At 40.7% G+C, this 20,822-nt stretch overlaps 2 protein-coding genes across 5 annotated transcripts in view; both read left to right on the forward strand.

Moving 5' to 3' along the window:
- The window catches only part of dlgap4a (discs, large (Drosophila) homolog-associated protein 4a), an 88,024-nt gene extending 74,914 nt beyond the window's left edge, over positions 1–13,110 (forward strand). For all 4 annotated transcript variants that reach the window (XM_044037986.1, XM_044037987.1, XM_044037988.1 and 1 more), the window contains 6 exons: positions 5,169–5,590; positions 5,686–5,783; positions 6,736–7,172; positions 9,190–9,281; positions 9,754–9,903; positions 10,596–13,110. In XM_044037986.1, coding sequence (XP_043893921.1) covers positions 5,169–5,590; positions 5,686–5,783; positions 6,736–7,172; positions 9,190–9,281; positions 9,754–9,903; positions 10,596–10,820 — 1,424 coding nt within the window. In that variant the 3' untranslated portion in view covers positions 10,821–13,110. The remainder of the gene's footprint in view (positions 1–5,168; positions 5,591–5,685; positions 5,784–6,735; positions 7,173–9,189; positions 9,282–9,753; positions 9,904–10,595) is intronic.
- Positions 13,111–15,151: 2,041 nt separating this feature from the next.
- Positions 15,152–20,526, forward strand: rnf41 (ring finger protein 41). The gene is made up of 7 exons (XM_044038014.1): positions 15,152–15,267; positions 16,076–16,175; positions 17,510–17,625; positions 17,712–17,983; positions 18,139–18,274; positions 18,833–18,936; positions 19,056–20,526. Exons 3-7 carry the CDS (start codon positions 17,536–17,538, stop codon positions 19,408–19,410), a joined length of 957 nt encoding a protein of 318 aa, XP_043893949.1. The 5' UTR covers positions 15,152–15,267; positions 16,076–16,175; positions 17,510–17,535; the 3' UTR covers positions 19,411–20,526.
- Positions 20,527–20,822: the final 296 nt, after the last annotated feature.

Consider the following 20,822-nt stretch of genomic DNA (forward strand, 5'->3'; position numbering starts at 1 on the left):
AGTTGCATATGCAGTTTTTATTCAGTAGCCACCTAACACTTGTTAAGACCTGTCAATAATTAATCAGCTTCCTGCTGTATGTAGTGCTTTTTCAGTTCAACAGTTAGTACACTTCACTCAAGGACCACCAGATCCCCCTTTATATGCCCACAATGTGATCATTGATATTAATATTGACTTGTTTTAGTTCATTTTAACAAATATAAATTTAACAAAGCTTGTTCTGTGAGAGCATTATAATCACCCACCAGACTACTTAACAGGCTACTGGGTGGGAATCTTTAAATTATTATTGGAGCCACAAGGCATGCTCACTGTATCCAGCAACATGTTATAAGTCACTGTGTGTCTGTGTATTACCATAGATAGAGTGAGAGTCATCAGCCATAGCATTACGCACTCTTCCTTGCGCTCTCATTGATGAGGTAATCTCTTGACTGAATGGCTGAAGCATCTGTAGTTTCACAGTAAGGTTAACAGCACACAGGACGTGTGTGTGGAGCTTTTAGCTAACATGGTTACACAGGGCAGCAAAAGCCTCTCCATTTCCTGCACTAATGACACACTGAAAACCGCTTCCTGGTTTGCCAATTATTTTTGTCATTTAAAATGTATGTTTCATGAAAACATTCCTCCACAAATTTGCGGATTCTGACTTCAGCCTTATGCTGTAGCTTGCAACAGCGTAGTGAACCTGTTTGTTCAGTTTGTTAATGCTTTAATTTATTAATCTGTCACTGTGTGGTTGCAATGTGTGTGATGATACCCTTTGTACAGCAGTGTTGTATCTAAATTGTAGATTAGTTATGCAGTGTTGAGAAGTAACACAGTTTTGACCTTAGAAGCACTTGTCTCATCAGCTGATTTGGCCTTAACCCAGAGTGTTGATCCAGTCAAGCAGGTCAGAGTAGACTAAGCACCACAGGAGGTCTTAAGGATATCAGATCAGCATATACAGCAGACAGGAATGCAGGAACAAACACTCCAGAGGTCTAAAATAGTGGACTGAAATGTTTGGATTTTGTTTCAGTTTGAATGGCTGTTGTCAATGTAAGCTCTTTTGGAACTCATAACTGTAACATGGATGTAGAAACATGCTGCTACCTTTTTTTTATCATTTGTGAAAATCCACTCCCAATTGCGTAATCAAGGTCTATTACCATTTCAGTCTAACTCAAATGTTGTATTATCAAAGTTCAGCTGTAGTCGGACTAATACAATAATTATGTTTTCCTCATGTCATGTAAAAGTACTACTGACTTTCTCAATGTTTGTCTTCTCTCTCATAGACAGCTATATCAGTATAAATCCTTAAACCAGTCACTAATGAGCCAGTAAGTTTAATTTATATGAAGACTCAATTGTAAGTAAGCTTAAAGTAATTATAATTTCAGTTTTTTTTCCACAAATAATATAGTTGTATGTGTGTATACATACACACATATAGTTGTGTTTTGGGCTTTAACATTGGTCAGTGTTCTGCTCAAATGTAAACGTACAGCATATGAATAAACTTCCTATTGTTTGGTAAATCTGTTTTGTTAAAAGTCATGTTCAGCCATGTGTCGTAGCCTAGTAATCTTACAGTCTGTCAATCCACTACACCACCTTACAATAAGAATGCTAATCTTAGACGAGGCTAATTGCCACTTCTTTTTATGATACTTGGCTCATGTCCAGAGTTTCACAAAGGATCTCATATACTGTAGTTAAACTTTCCTTTTGGGCTTCAGGGGAAACTAACCACAGAGTCTCTCCTTGCACAAAAAGTTTACCCTGTGGACTCTTTAATTTTACATCAAATTACTCGGGAATGAGGTCAACAGTAGTAAAGTCATTGGAAATCCCAACCCCCAAAGCAGAACACCAAAAGCTGTCTCCAGAAATGAAGTTAGGTTTTATTGTTTGTTGTTTTCATGGCTAATGCATTTAAAATAGTCAATCGTGTTCACTCAAGTTTTATTTTGTTGTGAAGAGCCATTAGAGGTCATCTGATAGCTCACAGACAGACCTGCTGATGGACTTGGGAAATGTTCTTGTTCAGAGACTGCATAGCTTTCATAACTGAAGCAATTTGTAAACATGTGATCATCATAGTGGTGTTGACAGCATGGTAATTGATCTTAATTGTTTTCAGAGTTAAAAGGAAGCATTTGGGGCCCCTCAAATAAGTGCCTCATAGACAGCTGCTGTCAGTTTGTGTTAGCGTTACCGCATGCCTCATTAGGACGAGGAGGCCGTGTTGTGACCAGTGTCAGCTCAACTTTCAAAAAGGCAGCCCTTTCATTCATAGTGGGGTGTTAATATAGAGGACCAACGGCTGTAGGGACATGAAAAATAAAATATGTACCTGGAGACTTTTGCTGGCATTGCTGCAGAGTTCCAGGGCCTGGGCAGCTTGTCCAATTCTTTACTGAAAATGTTTCCATACACAGTAAAGTCAAGCTTGACCACACACTATACTTGAGAAACAGGATTGTCCCGGGTACAACACACCCAGGACCATTTTCCAATATACAGTTGATTTAATGATGGGAAACAGGAAAATATCCTATTTTATTTCATTTCATTGATGAAATGAATGTAGGTTGACATAAAACATGCAGCCATGTGTGCTGTCTGCCAGTAAAATGAAAAGCATGCTCCTCAGTTGTACATTATTATGGGCTGTTTTCTTTCATCTAAATGAATTACTTTTATGTTATTGAGCAAGAGAAATTTTGCCTGCCCTGGCGGAATAAAGAAATGTTATCAAGTGGTCATGGCGCTTGCAGCCTGCAGGCTCACACAATCTCAACAGCAGCCATAGATTAGACTTAGTTGAACAGATTGGGTTAGAAATCATCAAATGACTTACTTTAGCAAATTTCGGGAAGTTGGGTGTGATGGTCTTTAAAGTCAGGTGTGGTTGGACACATTGTTGGCACATTGCTATATCGAGGCAACAAAATCCACCACGCAATGACTTGACTACCGTCCATTTTCAGTCTTTTCAGGTTAAGCTATTACCAAAATAACTTCAGCTGGCTAGTTGGTACCATGCCATACACCATTTTATGTCTTTACACCATTTAATAACTTCAGAATATTTAATAATTTTTGCCTGACTGTACAAAAATGGACTGCTTTGATTTTGCCATGTTTATCTCACGGTTTTCTTCTCCTTCTGTCTTCCAACTTCTACAATTATTTCTTGCTCAAAGCCTGGGGTTTGTGTACCTAGGCCAGTTTGGGTCCAGTTGATTCAGCTTCTATTTGTGTTTTCAGTGTGTGTTAGTCTGACTTTGAGAAATACAATTTAGTACATTAAAATGTTTACATCTGTTTAGAAAATACAATTTCAGTTGGACTAAGGCATGTAATATGTTTTTTCTAATATTATGTAAACGTTCTGTTTTGCGCAATCTCTACCTGTCGATCTGAATCCAGTCGTCACGTTACATATTGCAGTGAGGCAGTGAAATTGATTAGGCTTTTTACGTAAGGTGTGAATTATCTGTAATTAGCCTCACTTTACTATGAACAGTTTGCTACATCAAAGGACAAAGGATAAATGCTTGCGCTTGGTCAACTGTTAATGGCTGTTTTATGGTCTATTTTAAGGTAAATGGACTTTATAGCTCTGTGTGAGTAAGAGATTCAATGCAGCTGCGTAGACACAACAAATAATAGGCGTGCACTCAGACTCGGCCTTTTATGAGACACACGTCATTGTTGGGTATGTCATGCATCTGTGCTATGAGCGCCACAGGATGTTTCTCATTCTTTCAAAATAAATGTTCTGTTGTTGGGTGGATATGTTTTCCTGGGTGAGGTCAAGGCCATATGACTAACTTATGAATGTGGATTCTGCTGTCTTGTTTGTGTATGATGGTGGGATTTAATGACAGACTTTCTGATGCTGTGAGTGACTTTCTGGCTGATAACTAAAGTGCACTGCCCTCACAGTTATAGGGTGTTAAGTTGCTCTTTTCATTGAAACCACTACTTATAATAATAATTTTCTTTGGTCAGCTTTTCTAAAAGACATATTTTACCCAGCATGTGTGAGGGACACTGTAATGAGTATTTGCTCTGTGTTGTGCAGTTCATTCAATCATCTGTCGCCAGTCTGCCAGCTGTTTAAATACCATTTACCCACCCACCCACGACCACCACACATTCTAGAAGAAATCTTGTGGTTTTTCTTGCTTTCCTAAGTTGTTCTGTACCTAACCCTGTATCTTCCAACGCAACCATGCAGTCAGACTGATGACAGGAAAAAAGGCACCAGTCCCATTCCTCATCCCTGAGTCAGTACGTTCTTACTCACTAGTAATCCACTTTGAGGCCCCATTTTAGTTTCTGTTGAAAGAGATTGTGAATCCTGGGATCATATATCCTTGTCACAATGTGAGACCTTTTGTGTGGTGTTTGGTTTACAGTCATAAGAGCTTTTTCAGCTTTTTGTCTTTGGAATAGCCACTGAAAATAATGCAATGAGAGCTGCCTGAGACATAAAGTCAGAAGAAAAGAAAGAGCCGGAGTTCTTGAAGAGACCAGGGACAGTGTTTCCCCTAGAGTTTATTTCAGTAGTAGATGTGCAGTTAGTGTCACTCATATGTAATTTTTTCTGTTACTCCTTAAACCCAAAGTGAATGATATATTTCTTGAGATTTTGCTCTCCTTCTGTCTCTGCATTTCTCCCATCTCATTCATTTGTTACATTTATTGAGGCATGTCGTGTCACGTTGAATCTAAAAGATTATTCTGCTGCTTATCTTCACTGTGTTATTGCTTGGCTAATATTTGTGGTTCTTCAGATGTAGGACGAACGCAAACAGAGAAGCACAACAAAGACATTTTAGGTCCTTGAACTGTTTGGTTAAAAATATCTTTGAGCATTGAGCATAGCTTTCTTGTCATACATTCCCGAGAGCAAAATGACAGTGAAGGTGTGGCATGTTAAGGATGATCCCCAGAGACAGGCTGACGTCAATGGAACTCAACAACCAGCAGGTTTGCAGGAGACATAGTGGTAGCGTTAAGCATATCATAACAGAGTCAGCAATAAGGGTGAAGAGCATGTTTTCTTTTCTAATGTCAATGGTTTTTATGTTTCAGCACTTCAGCAAAGAGCAGGTTTCTAAATTTTAAGTCTGTTTTTTTCCTGCTTCTTTTGCCATCAGTCAGCCACGGGAAGGCTCCTCCTCCAGTCCCACCCCGCTCCACCTCCAAGCCACTCATCTCAGTGACACTGCAGAGCAGCACAGAGTCGGCCCAGGACACATACCTTGACCAGCACGGCAGTGAGGCCAACAGCCAGTCGGGACGCAGCAATTCCTCCGACAGTCTCTGCAGCATCCGCACAAGCAGTCTGGCTAAGGGGAATCAGCCTCCACCAGCTGCTGTCCCTGCTGCAACACCTGCGCCTGCTGCAGGCTCTGTACCTCCTGTTCCGGCTCCTCGTGACCTCCCTCCCACTATCACTGTCACCACCGCCACTACTTCCACTTCTACCCAACCCCAAAATGACACCGTGAGCATTGGTATCACCCTAGACCCGCCACCTTCTGCACCCAAGAGGAAGCTGTCCTCAATCGGAATTCAGGTCAGATTTGTCTTTATATGTAGATGGATCCAGTGTGAATGTAAATGCCTCTGTCCAAGTTGTATTAAGCAGCTTTTTTGTTAATGATTATTCAGGTGGATTGTATTCTTCCAACTCCAAGAGAGGAACCACTATCCCTGGCTACACCCCTTAAGTTTCAGTCAATCGGAGTTCAAGTGGAGAACGGCAGGCCGTGAGTATACGCTCACATTTCACATTTACAGTGCCTGGGAAGACATAATTGATCACATGGTTTTACAATGTTTACTTAAGTATTCATAAAGTGATGAATAGAAGGATGTACTTGACAAGAATCAGGAGATATTACAGTATGCGCACTAGGATTTGACGTAAATATGTTCTCTGCACCACAGCTAGTATGTTGCCCCTGTGTACACATCTGGCCTGCTTGCTCAGGTTGTAAAATATGTGAAAGGCAGACAGATATAAAGCTTGTCTGTCCCTCTGTCTTTGAAATGGACAAAAAAAAGGCTTAAAATGCGTTAAAAGAAAAAAGACATTTAAAAAAAAAAAGTGTATTAAAAGGTGCAGTGTGTTTATGCACTGTTTATTTCCAGGTCTTCAGGATGGTTGTTGTCGACTGTGATACAAAATCACAGTTGAAAATGATCTGGTGTGACTGTTGGTGTTAACAAACATTTTCTGGAAAAAGAGACCTGCCCGTCAGTCGTACCTTCCTTGTTTTGAACACATCACAATACCCATACATTGACACTGACACCACAAGTATTAATACCACATATAGAGTTTCGCCCTACTGCCGTGTGAATGTGGTTGTTTCCTTTGTGATTCCCTCCATAACTGCACACACACAGTGTTGTGAATTTGCAGTCTCTGTAACAGCAAGTGGTTAAGGTCATTCAGCAGTAATCTGGCATCAGCCCAGCTCCCTGACTGATGTCCTCTTACTCTTCCTTTGACAGTAGTGAACTGAATGTAGTGAGAAACTGACTAGTTATTCTTTTCCAATGCACTGTAATTTTCCCTTATCACATTTCTTGAACAGCGTGCTTTACTTTTTCCTGCTCACCATCTCTTTAATGTCCTCTATTGTGACTTTTCTCTGCATCACTTTAGTTCATTAACTGTCTGTCAGTAGCTGATGTTTATTCATGTCTCTGCAGTCTTAGCCGGAACAGCAGCATGGCCTCCAGACAAAACACAGAGACTGAACCTCAGGAGCCGCGGGATGCAGCACCCACAGAAAACAACACAACCAACTGCACCAACAGTCAAACAGTGAATTCCACTGCGCCCAACGGACAGGACAAAGCCATGGAACAGCAGCCCCTTAAACACACCTCAACCCCATCCAGGATATCCACCTCACCCCCAGTGTCTTTGGACCCAGCTTTAGATCCCTCCTCATTGCCACCACCAGACCCAAGCCTGGAGACTGGAAACTGCAGCACCCACGGAGATGGCGTTCAAACTGGAACACCTGCTTGCCTCCGGGATGGTAACTGGTTTCTAAAGCTGCTGCAAGCAGAAACAGGCCGCATGGAAGGCTGGTGTCAACAGATGGAGCAGGAGACCAAAGACAACAAGCTCTCAGAGGAGGGTGAGTGACATAATTGCATGAATTGGCCGTCAAAATATTTTAAATATGAAGTTCAAATATGACCAGACAATTCCCTTTTGTGTATTTCCCTGTGAGTACAGACTAGGTGTCCCAACTTTAATAAAGGTTCAGCCAAGTTTAGAATATCCTGAGACCTGATAGTGTAAGTACTTCATAATGAGACAGTTTTGGTAGTGGAGACTTTAGCTTATTTAAATAAGAGGTGATGGTCAGTGAGGAATGGGTCTGTGATACGGATGCAAAAAGCTTTAAAGTGGAGATACAGGTCTGCATGTACACAGTAATGCCAAAATCAAGAGTGGACATAATATTATAATTGTCTTTTTAACAAGCAAAAGGAAAACACAGTTTCTTTACGCAACGTCTTTTTTATAACGAGTATCTGAGTCGCGACCCAATATTTGTAATAATAGCAGCACAGTCACTGTCAATAAATAGAATAATACAATTGTCGGACGTTTAGAGGAAGAAGAGCAGCATCCTCTGTCATCTGTCTATGCTGGGTTCACACTGGATGTGACAGCAGATCAGCTGCAGTGCTATGTGTGGAACGGCACATGTTTGCTGCAGAGCTGCTCTGGTGTTATGTTTATGTCTGCTATGTTTTACATAACGTTTTTGCCTTTGAAAATCATTAAATGTACATTTGTGTTGTATACTTCAAATCTCTTGACTTAACTTAATATCAAGGTTCTTCAATTTGAAGTCTCTTATCTGTCGGTCCTTCAACTATTGCACAATAAAAGCTTTGTTGAATTTATGAACTCGGGGAACTGAAAAGCCAGTGTGGAGAAGCATATTGCATTCTCTTGAAAAAAACACGGCAAAAACAAATCAGAAAAAAAATCATCTCATTACTTCAGAGAAACGGAGGCGAATGTGAATACAGTACGTTTACATACTGCAGAGCTTGAACTCTGAAACAGGAAGAGGACATGTTGCGTTTTTGACATGTGAGACGGATGGACGGTGAAACTGTTGTGAAAGATAATTTTCCCTGTCTAATTTGCTGACGAATGCATGTGGCTTGTGGTTAAATAAGTGATTTCCAAGAAGAGCCTCCCAGCTGTAATGCTGCAGGTACCACAGGCAGACTAACTCTGGAAATCTTATTGTAAGCTCAGCAACATTCACCCACTATGTCCCCCCACAAGTGTGTGTGTGTGTGTGTGAGAGAAATGAAGCAGATCAAATCAAGGCATCATATTAAATTATGAACAATTCTTTTAAATTCAGGTAATATAATACTTGGATCGGCTAAAAAGAAAATGCCCAGATATTGCATCTTTCCAAATCACAAAGATCTCTAAAATTCAGACAATGGACAATGGACAATGAGGCCAAGCATGACAGACGTATTACTGCTATTGACTCACCGTAATGTTGCTCATTAGAGTGGGAGTATGCTTTTGTTTTAGCTGTAATACAGCCACAGCAGAGTCATTTCACTTCCTTCTCTCCCAGAATCCCACTTAAGGCTGTTGTATCTCTGCAGCGTCTTAAATATGAATGAGCACGGAGCCGACTGGCAGAAGAAGCGTCATCAGATTATCATTCAATTTCTCTCTCTGTGAATTTGGAATTATAAATTTCCCATTTACAAGCAAAAAGCCCAAATAAAGAGAGAGTTGTTGTTCTCCCCCAGATTGAGGTAATGCATTACATTATAATACATTATTATTACATTACATATTACATTAGGAAATAATTTACTGCCACAGAATGTAACATGGTAAATGTCTGCAGAAATATTTCAGTAGTAACAGGAATAAATTCTCCATTGTCAGTCGCCCCTCCACTGTTTTGAAGTAGCTCCTTAATCCTTCACTAAGTGCATCACTCAAGTGCAAGAGGACTGTGTCTTTTCATTCAGCCTTTGGTGTCCTTGTTGTAGTGTCATGTCTATTTTCTGTTCATGCTTCAAGTATGTCTTTTATTCTTCTGCTCATACATACTCGCCAACATGTTGATGACTCGTCGTACTCTGCTTTTGCAGTGTTGGGGACGATCCGCAGTGCGGTAGGCAGCGCTCAGCTCCTCATATCACAGAAGTTTGAGCAGTTCAGAGGGCTCTGTAATGAGAACTTGGTGAGTGGCTCCATTATTTCCAAATTCATTTAATCTTTGACGTGTTATCCTAAGACATGTTTTTGTTGCATTCTGAAATTCTCCTTGACCTCATTTGCTTCCGTCTTTGTACTGCCAACATCATTTCCCCCTCACGCAGCGTCACATAGACGTCGTCTTATTGTATTTACATTTACAGAGAAGTCGGGAACATGAAATCCTCTGATTTATTCAGTCCAATTTACTGCGGGAGATAATCACTCCCTGATTCAATTGTCTACTGTTCCATTTGTCCGATCTCTATCACAAGTTCAGTATTGCTAAAATTGAATATTCTCCAAAAGTTGATTAGTATCAAATGTGTTTGTTCTTCATCCATTTGCTTCAGGACAAGTGAACATGTGTGTATATATCTGTGTGTGTGGAGGGATGGGATTCATTGTCCTTGATTTAGTCAAAGTCATTTATCTGCCACTCATTTTCCTGTGACTAGGACGTGCATGCCAACCCACAGCCAACAGCACAGGACCTTGCAGGATTCTGGGATCTGCTTCAACTCTCAATAGAAGACATCAGCATGAAGTTTGATGAGCTCTACCAACTGAAAGCCAACAACTGGCAAATTCTGGAGACAAAGAAGAAGGTGATGCTTGTTGCCAAATGTTTATTTTTGTTTATTTACTCAAAAAAAGAGATTAGAGTTTAGATCCTGTGCCCAAATAGGAACCAGTGGACTATGATGTAACATAAAACACCAGCAGCCAGCCATCAGCTACACTGGTGTACACTGTATGTGTGGGATGGAACAAGTGTGAATACCCTCATGATTTAATCAGTATCACTCACCAGAGTGTGAATCCACAAAATACTGAGATAATTGAAACCATTTCAGCTTCTTACTTGCAAAAGTGCCAAGACTTTTGCGTCAGCGTTGTATTAATATATACGAAACATCCCTGGGGCTATAGTTCCAATAAAACAAGTCATTTGAAGATGCTGGCTTGTTTACAGGGAAATTATGAGCAATTATCACTATTTTCCAACATTTTCTAAACAAAATTGCGACTCGAGTGAAACTGTGGAGGAGGCATCACAGATGGGCAGCACAATGAGTGATCAACATTACTTTGACTAATAGTAATAAGTATTTTAGTCAAGTTTGTGCGGGTGGAATGTCACAATATCCTCTAAGAAATAGTGTGTCAATCGAATGTTTATTCAGACTTGATTTAGGGAGAAGGAAACGGCTTTAATAGCAACACCCCTGACGGTTGTGTTTTTGGCTCGTGCCACTCGTACCTTATTCCACTTCTTTTGTGATGTGGTTTTCCCCAGGAGGAAAACAAGCAGCCTCCATCATCTGTGCCAAAGAAGCAGTCTAAGCCCAAACTGTCAACGGGGAAGGACAGGAGCATGGACTCGGCTGTGGACAAGCAGCGACAAGAAGCCCGGAAACGGCTTATGGCGGCAAAGCGAGCGGCGTCAGTACGACAGAACTCCGCCACAGAAAGCGCTGACAGCATCGAAATCTACGTCCCGGAGGCCCAGACCCGCCTCTGAGAGTGAACCAGCACCAGTAATCGAAAAAAAAAAAAAACCTGCCTCCCTTCAAACATTCACTGACAAAAACACAAAAACAAAACTGAGACAACCACACAGGCATACATGCGGATGCACAGGTGCCGATTCCTCAAAAGCAGTGCAGCTGAAGACAGGAGAAATATTGGGATCACAGGGCACGGATACAATCCATCCACAATAATGCAGATTATCACCCTGCTGCCATGGGACAGAATTACTATTGACAGATGTTTAATACTATTGTTATTATTGTTATTATGGACATTATAATGATAATTATTATCTCCTAAAGTATATCAAGACTGTCTTAAATGTGCGAGTATCTTGGATAAGGACACCTTGTACCTAATGAGCTGAAGATTCGTGGTATCCCAGAAGTTTACTCTCCTTAAATTCCCGTCACTGCTGAGTCTACCGGCAAGTTTTGGCTGCCCGGTATACGAGCAGAGCTACCATCCACACACACTCAGGACACACATGCAGGTGTACTCACTGTCCACAGAGTCTTCCTGTTCTCTGTTTGTATTAGGCTGCCACTCGTTGGGTGTGGTGTGTACGCTTTACTGTGTAAGAAAAGATAAGGCGGCGTTGATGCACTCAAGAGGTTTAAAACGCAGAGGAAGGCAGTAGCATATATATTATAAATATCACACTAATACAATGTTCATTTTGTAAATGTTGTATACCAGATTATTTGTTAGAAAGAGGTCAGTGTTCAGTACCAAGGTAGTTTTTTATAGATCGAGTACATGTACTGTCATGATATATTAGCACTTGATGCAATCATTCACTCCACCTCTCTCTCTCTCTCCCCTTCTCTTCCTCTCCTTTTCACAAACACACTCTCCACAGTTTGTGTATGTGGATACTCGCTCGTCAAAGTCTTAACTTGAGTCCTTTTTTTTTTTGTGAAGCAAAAGTGAGGACCGACTCCAGCCAGTGAGTTACGGAGGAATGTATGAAATGTATGCATTTAACAGCTCGCGTCGACTTGATCACTGCACTTTTCCATTCACCTCCGATCAAGTTCGCACACCTTTTTTTTTTCTTTTCTTCTCCTTCTTTTTTGTCTTTTGCCCGATCATTCTGACTTTCACTTCATCCTCACGTGATGTAGGGGACCAAGACTCACCACTTGATTTAGCATTCCCATTCAACCTGAGACAACATGTGATGATTGGGTGGGGTTTTACCTGCTACTGGAAAAGAAATGGAACAACATAGCAATAATATTTGAACAAGCAATGCTCTAGGTACCGGTTTTAAATTATTTAATTAAACATTTACAATAAGACTTTCTTATCATGAAGAATAATTGTGTGTCTTTTCCAAACCTACTGTCCTTGGCAGGGGGGGGAAAAACTCAGGTTGAACTCATCAGTGAAAACCACTATGGATTGAATATTTATTGTATTAACCTCAAATGAACTGGGCACATGCTTAATATTACAATTCCAGGCCTACTCAGTGTTCTGTAAGACGAAAAAGTGAGTTCAATTTAGGTTTTCTTCCGTGAAGCACAGGCTACGTTTGACTCGCCCTCTTCACTCCCCCCTTTCTAGCAGCTCAAAATCCCACCCGTGTTTTTGAGAATGAAGAACTGTGGTACATTTCTTATTTAAATTTTAATATTGTGACTTTCATTGGAAATAGGTGATCCTAAACCTGTCTTTTGACTTCTGTAATTATGAAAATTAACGGTGCTGCGAGGGATTTTCTATCGTGCCAAAGTGGCGATGATCATCAACATTTCAGTGTCATTTTGGTTTTGTTTTGTTTTTTTTAAGTTTTATTTAAAAGTTATTATTTAATATGCTCATGAGTTTCGGCTGTCTGTGTGTGCATTCTCAGCGAAGTTTGTTTGTGTTTGCATCGGCTCACTCCGGATACATGCCATTGTGACACTTGGAATGCTGGACTGGAATACTTTTCCAAGTTTCAGTTTTCTTGGGATTGAAACACAATTGCCATGTGTACACAGTGGAGCAATGCTCATGCACAATTCTGGGTTCACTCACATCCTTTTTTTTTTTCTGAGTAAGAGCTGGCTCTCCCCCTACTGGTCAGTCCTTGCGCGACACTCCAGACATCTCTATTCTGCTCCATTTTGAATTTTTAGTCAACATCAAACAAATGAAGTTGCGCTGGGAGTGCTGACACAGTACCGAGTTGTTGATTTTCTTTTTTTTCTCCTCTTCTTTGTATTACATCAACAATGGACATGTGCATTTCATTGTCCAAAGAAATCATTAAACATCCCTTTGCTACATGTCCTGGTCATCATTATTGCTGTCTTTTTTAATTGCACTCATCCATAATGCGATCGTACTATTAACTTCTAAGTTAATTTGTGTAATATTCGCTTCTATGTGAATATTACACAAACTCCCCAGCATTAGACGGTAGACTTTTTTTATTATTACTGTGTAATCTCTAAAAGCATGGCCTTCTTATGTATACAATACACTTGAGATCTTGCCAGTGAATTTTCAGTACTCCTTTAAATGGGTCTTGCAAATGATATAAAACTATTCAGTCTGTGTAAGACATTCAGGTTGTGTACTGTACATAAGAGTTTATAACTGTCACTAACGGTGGAAAGACCTCTCACTTTTTTTTCCTTATCATTTTGAGAGCTGGATCCCTTTATTTGTCCACATACTGAAACTTTTAAGAGAGCGTGACCTGATCAGGGAACTTCAGACAGTTTGTTTACCAGTACTTCCTGAGTTTCAAAGGGCTATGAAATGGAAAGAAAGTAGAGGCAGAGTATGTGGATGTGCTGTTCTACCACCACATGAACATGGCAGTGTTCTCTGGTCAGGTAATTTTGTTTTTTAGAATTAACAGAACTGTCTAAGAGAAACATCATTAAATATCCTTCAGCAGAAACACAGATGATTGTCTTCGGTGATGGACAGAAATGCACTAGGAATGACGAGCCCATTCTGATTTCAGTACCCACTCTATAATGGCCATTTCTCCCTGGCCACACATCCACTCTTGGCATCTGTACTCTCAGTGATCCAGCTTGGGAAATGAGCAAAAACTCTGTAGTTCCAGAATATCTTGTATTGACAGACATTATTTTACAAAATAAGCACATATCTTGCAAAGGATTTGTTTTATGTATGGTGTACTAGGTAGACACTGTGAGGCTAGTTTCTTTGAAGAGAATAAAGAATCGTGATTGCAATTAATTATGTGGCATATTTTTCTGTTTGAAAAATAAACTGTAGAATTAAAGGGGAATGCCACTTAGTTTTGGAATGCATGTTTCTTTCCTTGGATATATGTGTAAACAAATTACCTCAACCTCTATTAATTGTTATTTGGTCTGGAGCAGAAAGTTAGTGTACAGCAAACATCTCTTTGTGATCCCAAAGCCATTTCTGTTTCTCCTTTCTTGTGCACAGTTGTTTTTATTGTTTTATAACTTAAAATAAAAAGGGTCAGCAAAACACTTTCCAATTGGTCCACTGTTAGTCTTATGTAGTCTAGCAAGCAAAGCTCACCCAGTGGTGAGAGCAGTATAGTTCATGATGTATGTGCTCAGCACACACAGATTGTTATAGGACCACACTTACTACACTCGCAGTGGTGCAATGTGTGTTAATACATTTATCAGCACTATAAACATTTTAAAAGTATACATTTAAAATAGAATACAATCCACACGAACATCCAAAACAGTTTAGCAGTGGCTTTGAAATGAAGCATGGTGTATTTAAAGGATAATGTGTCCTCCCACTGTTTTTCCCAGATTCAGGTGCTGCCATCTTGCACCAGAATTAGAATTTGATTGTGACAGTGAATTTGTTGAATCTACATTTAACTCATCCTTAACACAGTAGTGAGCAGTGGGCAGCACTTTTCTGTGCTCGGGGAGCAATAGAGAATATTGGATGCCTTGCTCAGGGGCACCCCAGCCCTTGGCCCATCCCAGGATTGAGCAAGCGACCTTCAGGTTACAAGCCAAAGCCTTTCCTCTTGGCCATGGGCTGCCCCCACCTGTGACTTTAATTGGAGCCAAAGTCTGCACAGTCATTACAGGGAAATGCACTTATATACATAATGAGAAGTGCCCTGTTTAATACAAATAAAATGTGTACAATTTTAAACTGGGAAACGGGGAAACAAAATGACAAGGACCTGACAAAATAAAGCATGGCCATCACTCCGAAGTAAACAAAAAGTGTGATTTATGTTAGGACTGAACAAGAAACAACGTCATAGCTGTTCACGTTGCTGCAATTACAGCAGAAACTCCTTTTTTTTTACGTTGTGACGTCAGAATATGTCGACGTAGGGACGACGTAAAAGCGTAGGATGTAGCACAGTTCGTGGCTAGCGAGCTGCTAGTAACGGTAGGACGTCCGAAAATATATAGGCGCCGCGATTAAGATTTGTTTCGCTACATGACCAAGTAAGTATGCGACTCATTGGTGATGTTTTTTTCTCACATGGCTAATTTCAAACTGACACGTCTGCGTTTAATTGACCCAGACTGAGCTATGTCTGGTTAGCTCGGTGGCTAACATCCAGAGGAAACCAACGGCACCTTGGACGCTAACAGGGCTACCTAGTTAGCAAGAGTTAGCCACAATTAATTAATAATGAGCAAGCTGTGTTGACTCAAGCGCTGGGTTATTTATTGTGAGTCAACAGGCGCCAGTTTATTACAAACCCAACGCCACATCGGTGATGCGTCAATAGCAAAATAAGATCATAAGCATAGCAACAGCTATGTAGGGTTAGCTTGTGTGTAAGGCACGCTGAGTATGATGTGGGGCATCTGTAAATCGCCCTCAGACCAGTATGTGCTGCTTCTTCTGGAATTAGGTCAGTCTCCAGTCAGCTGGAACAACAGACTCTTCTATTCGCATGTCGATATTAGCTGCTTTACCGTCTCGTGTCAAGAATAACGTGTTAAAACCTCAAAATGTATGGCGCCAAGGACATCGGTCTTGGGAAGTATGGACATCTGCCTGGATTTGTGAGCCGACATCATCGTGTCATGACATCGATTGTTAAAATATTTATGTCATAAAGATGACACACACGCACTTGTCTTTTATAAAGTGTATAGTTTGATAATGAAGTTTAAAATCACAGAAAGCCACAGTCCATTCAAACGTGTCTTGAGATAAACTGCATGCATCCATGTTGTGTTTATTCAAAATCACATAGTATGAGAATGGAACAATAATAATAATAATCAATGTGTTTTGCAGGGAGTGCCTCTTTACCAGACAGGTTGTTTTTCACCAGATGTGATGCATCTGCAATACATCACAAGCTGAATGGAAGCATTCAAAGCCTTTCATGAGTGAGGTAGGTTTAAAAGAGTGTGTGGGTGGGTGTGTGTGTGTGCGCGTGCATGTGTACAACATGAATGAGTGAACAGGTATTACATCCAATACAGGTCTGAAATGTGTCCTCAGAGCTGATCATACAAACCATATTCTGAGGTTGAGGACACATTTGGTCACATTCTTTGCCCTCTGGGAACGCAGTCCTCCTACAGGACACATTGGACACAGCCTCCACAGCTGACATCCCATGACTTGCTCTAGGGTTCCAGTACTTTTTCACTTTCCCATATATTATGCCTATACATTTGTTTTGGTTTTGTAGCCGCCATCAAAGAATGAACTCTGGTCATTGTTTTTTTTTCTGGAATGGCTGAAACCTTATTTTCTTACAGTAGTGTAAGTAGAGTTTTGATTCCCCAAGCTCCTTTTTCCTCTAGACAGACTGGTCAATTATATATATTTTTTTATTGTTGCAAGTAGAAATCACATCACAAGTCACACATCCATGTCTGTTTTATACAGCCTGGGATTGTGAGATTTTAATGCCAGATGTCAACAGCCGTACTTAACACCGTCCACTTGTGATTAGATGGATGTTAGTAACAGGCCTGGGTTAGACGATGGGTAAATTAAGCTTTTGTGAACCATTGAACCACTTGAGCCAATTGTTTCAAAATGGGTTCATTACACGAAGCTTCAGATGGAGTGACCTCTCTTGGCAAAGTGCAAGCCTGCAGTCACATTAGGCAGGCTCATTGGTGAACAGGAGGCTTTTAATTACACACGCATACACATTTCAATGAGCAGTGTTGGAGAAGCTATTTTACTTTTGTTGAAAAGACTGTTTGTTCTGAAGCATTTGCTTTGATTTATCATGTATATCACATTATGTTCTATTTACAAATAAAGATTGATGTATGCATGTATTGTTATTGAGGAAAGAGTGTTGGGGAAATATGGCATAGGTTGGGTGTGCTTGTGTAACTATGGCAGAGGGTGATTGGGTGGGACGGGGAACAGAGAAGATTTTTATGGAGGTACATTATTTTTTTTCAACAGTTTTTGGATTGAGCTGGTTTCTTTTTTGCTCACAACTTCTCTTCATTTTGAAAACACTTGCTCACAAGGAACGGTCTCAGTGAATCACCCGAATGGACTGCGAACCAGTCAGGTGATTCATTCAGGCAATGAAGCAGTTTCTGCTTGAGATATCATATATCATGAGATTTTTTTCCCACCAACATAAGCTTTGAAGCAGTGGTTCTATGGAATTATAGTTAACAGTTTGAAGCGCGTACCTTCAAGCGTCACACTTTTATGAAATCCCATTATGCTTGGCTGTATTTCTATCAGGAGGTTGTGCGTCCGAGTGATGTACTATGGGGTATGACGTTACGAGGTTTCAAGGGGAGGTGGATGAGGACTTGCTGTGCCCCATTTGTAGTGGAGTGTTGGAAGAGCCAGTGCAGGTAAGAAAGATGACTCATTCTTGAAGTATGGCAGATTTTCAGCTAGTTTGTTTGTTTTTCACTTTTCTGTTCTCTTTTTATTCCAGGCTCCACACTGCGAGCATGCCTTCTGCAACGCCTGTATAACACAGTGGTTTGCCCAGCAGCAGATTTGTCCTGTTGACCGCACAGTGGTGACGTTAGCGCACCTCCGGCCTGTGCCTCGCATCATGCGCAACATGCTGTCCAAACTCCAAATCAGCTGTGACAATGCAAGCTTTGGCTGTACGGCCACGCTGAGACTGGACCAGCTGCAGTCACACCTCAAAGACTGTGAGCACAACCCCAAAAGGCCTGTCAACTGTGAGGAGGGATGCGGGTGAGTGGCTTCCATTTGGCAGGACACATAACTTCAGAGTCATCGATTATGTATTCCTCATCACCCTTTTGAGCATCAATAAAAAATGTAGCAAACACGGTGTGGCCTGTTCTCTGTTAAGTCCTCCACTCCCTCTCACTTTACAACTCTTGCAGGCTTGAGATGCCCAAAGATGAACAACCCAACCATAACTGCATCAAACATCTGCGGAGCGTTGTTCAACAGCAACAAACCAAGATTTCAGAGCTGGAGAAAACGGTGGCAGAGCATAAACACCAGTTAGGGGAACAGGTAAGAACACTTCCTCCCTTATTGATGTGGAGCACTTTTTTAAGCACCATCTGTTGGCCAAATAGCCCACTACTCACTGTTGTTCAGCCAGCTACTTCATCATCATTTAGTGGTCTAAATAGCAACCAGGGCAATTATTTTTATCAACTGCTGAAGTTAACTGGCCTTTTTATTTTTAGCCACTATGTGTCAATCATTTCCTGTGTTTGGAATTCTCATAATTGAATGTGGAGCTGACCTTTGAACTGCACTCCCATCTGTTCCATGCTCTGTCCTCGATGGGTGGGACACACATTCTAGGACACTCATAGCCACAATGCATTCCCTTCACTCTTCCTTCTCCTCAAAGATGTATGTACACACACACAGTTTTTCCCCCCAAGAAATGGTGCTTTTTCGTTACACAGCGTCTAAATCAAGAAATGAAATGATTGTAGCATTTGTTTAAAATCCAATAAAACAATAACACACTGATAAATACCTTATTTCAAGGTTGGTGCTCAGGAATATATTCCTGTTTAACTTCAGTCGCTGAAGATGCTCCTTTTTCTTCTCCAGAAACGAGACATTCAGCTGCTGAAAGCCTACATGAGAGCCATCCGCAGTGCTAACCCTAATCTGCAGAACCTTGAGGAGAGCATCGAGTACAATGAGATTTTAGAGTAAGTGATACCTTGTTTGTGTCCTCTCACTTGTTATTCCAAGATCAAATTTGTAGGGACAGCTGCAGCTCAGCCCCTAATTTTCACTTGGTTTTCACTTTTGTTAACGTTACCGTCAGGTGGGTGAACTCCATGCAGCCCGCCCGTGTGACGCGCTGGGGTGGCATGATCTCCACTCCTGATGCTGTGCTCCAGGCGGTCATCAAGCGCTCCCTCATTGACAGCGGCTGTCCTCTGTCCGTTGTGAACGACCTGATAGAGAACACCCACGAGCGCAACTGGCCACAGGGACTGGCGACCCTGGAGGTGCGGCAGATGAACAGGCGTTACTATGAGAACTACGTCGCCAAGCGTATTCCAGGCAAGCAGGCAGTGGTGGTGATGGCCTGCGAGAATCAGCATATGGGGGAGGACATGATCCTGGAGCCCGGTCTGGTCATGATCTTTGCTCACGGCGTGGAGGAGATCTTATAACTGTACGGCGAGCTGAGCTGATCCAGAGACACGTGGGATTGATTTTGCTTGGCGGGGCTCTGTTGTGACGAGTAAGTTTCCCCTCGTTAAGGTGAAACTGTCTGAATACATCTGGCTTATTTAAAAGAAAAAAGAGCTCCTAAGCTTCATACCTATGCCTTAAAGTAAGGACAAATATGTTATAAACCTGGCAAGATAGAAACTTAATCTGACTGATATCTAAGATAGAAGGTAAGATGTGATGTTTACAAGGTTTATATTTAGTGCATTATATGATCTGATTGTTCTTCTCCATGTCCTAATGTAATAAGTTGAGCCCCCAATGAAATCAGTTGTATAAATGCTTGTAAATACAAATACTATATTGAAATATAAATGTCATTCTCTTATTCCCTTTACTGTAATTAGGTTGTGATTTTTGTTAATCTCTGTTCTGTTTAGTCAGCCTCTGTTACTGTTTGCTTGGACGTCGACTCTGAAATTTTCTTGTTGCGCTTTTTTGTTTTTTTAAGTATTTAGGTTCCTGTGAATATTTTCTAAGACGTTGTGCTTCTCAGTTTAGATTGTCCAAAACCTTCTGTGCCATTCATTTTTATTTATTGTGTTGCCTTTTACACAGACGTGCTTGAAGGTGTTACCATTTGATGTACGGAAATTTGCCTTTTTTGGTGCATTTGAAGTTCACTGCAAGAAGAAGAAGAATTGATTTTGTGTTTTCATTGTTGCCTCAGTTGTGTATGTGTGTGTAAACATATATATATATATATATATATATGTATATATATATGTATATATATATATGTGTATATATATGTTCTCTGTATGTTGGGTCCAGTTAAATTGAAGGTTGAACATTTAGGGTTTTATCTATGTATAATGACTTTTACCTGACAAATCGTAATCAGGTGATCCTGAATCGTAGACACTGATGTCATCACTCTTCACAGTTAGCATTCATGCATTTATTCACTGAGAACCACAGCTTGGAGATTGTAAAAAAACAAAAAAAAAACATCTGTGAAGTCACTCTGAAGGTTTTTGAGAGATTCACTATTAGTCACTTAGACAAGACTCCAGACGTGCGGTAGAAAAGCTCATTAAAGTGCAGTAAACAGATCCGTCGAATTGTGCTCTTCATTCTGATCCCTATTAATGTTTTCTTTTGTTTTGTGTCTGTTATGTACTGTGTTGTACAGACGAGAAATTAATAAAATGTCACATTTCATCCTGAAAGGTGCAGTTCCTTTCATTGCCACATCATGTCCTCGGCGATCTGTCTGGAGCTTCATTTCTCTAAAGTGACAGCAGCAGATGAGCTTATCATACTAAAAAGACTAATAATTTAATAATTGGTACTTTATTAAGAATGCGGGGTGGTGAGCAGGAGATGTGGGCTGTGAAATGCCGTTGTT

This window comes from Solea senegalensis, linkage group LG11 (genome assembly GCF_019176455.1).
Source record: "Solea senegalensis isolate Sse05_10M linkage group LG11, IFAPA_SoseM_1, whole genome shotgun sequence".
NCBI classification, from domain to species: domain Eukaryota; kingdom Metazoa; phylum Chordata; class Actinopteri; order Pleuronectiformes; family Soleidae; genus Solea; species Solea senegalensis.

Bases quoted from the DNA above. Each gene is read 5' to 3' on its own strand.
- rnf41 (XM_044038014.1), top strand. From the start codon at position 17,536: ATGGGGTATGACGTTACGAGGTTTCAAGGGGAGGTGGATGAGGACTTG. The intron at 17,626-17,711 runs GTAAGAAAGATG...TTTTTATTCCAG, and splicing joins TGTTGGAAGAGCCAGTGCAG to GCTCCACACTGCGAGCATGC. The intron at 18,937-19,055 runs GTAAGTGATACC...CGTTACCGTCAG, and splicing joins GAGTACAATGAGATTTTAGA to GTGGGTGAACTCCATGCAGC.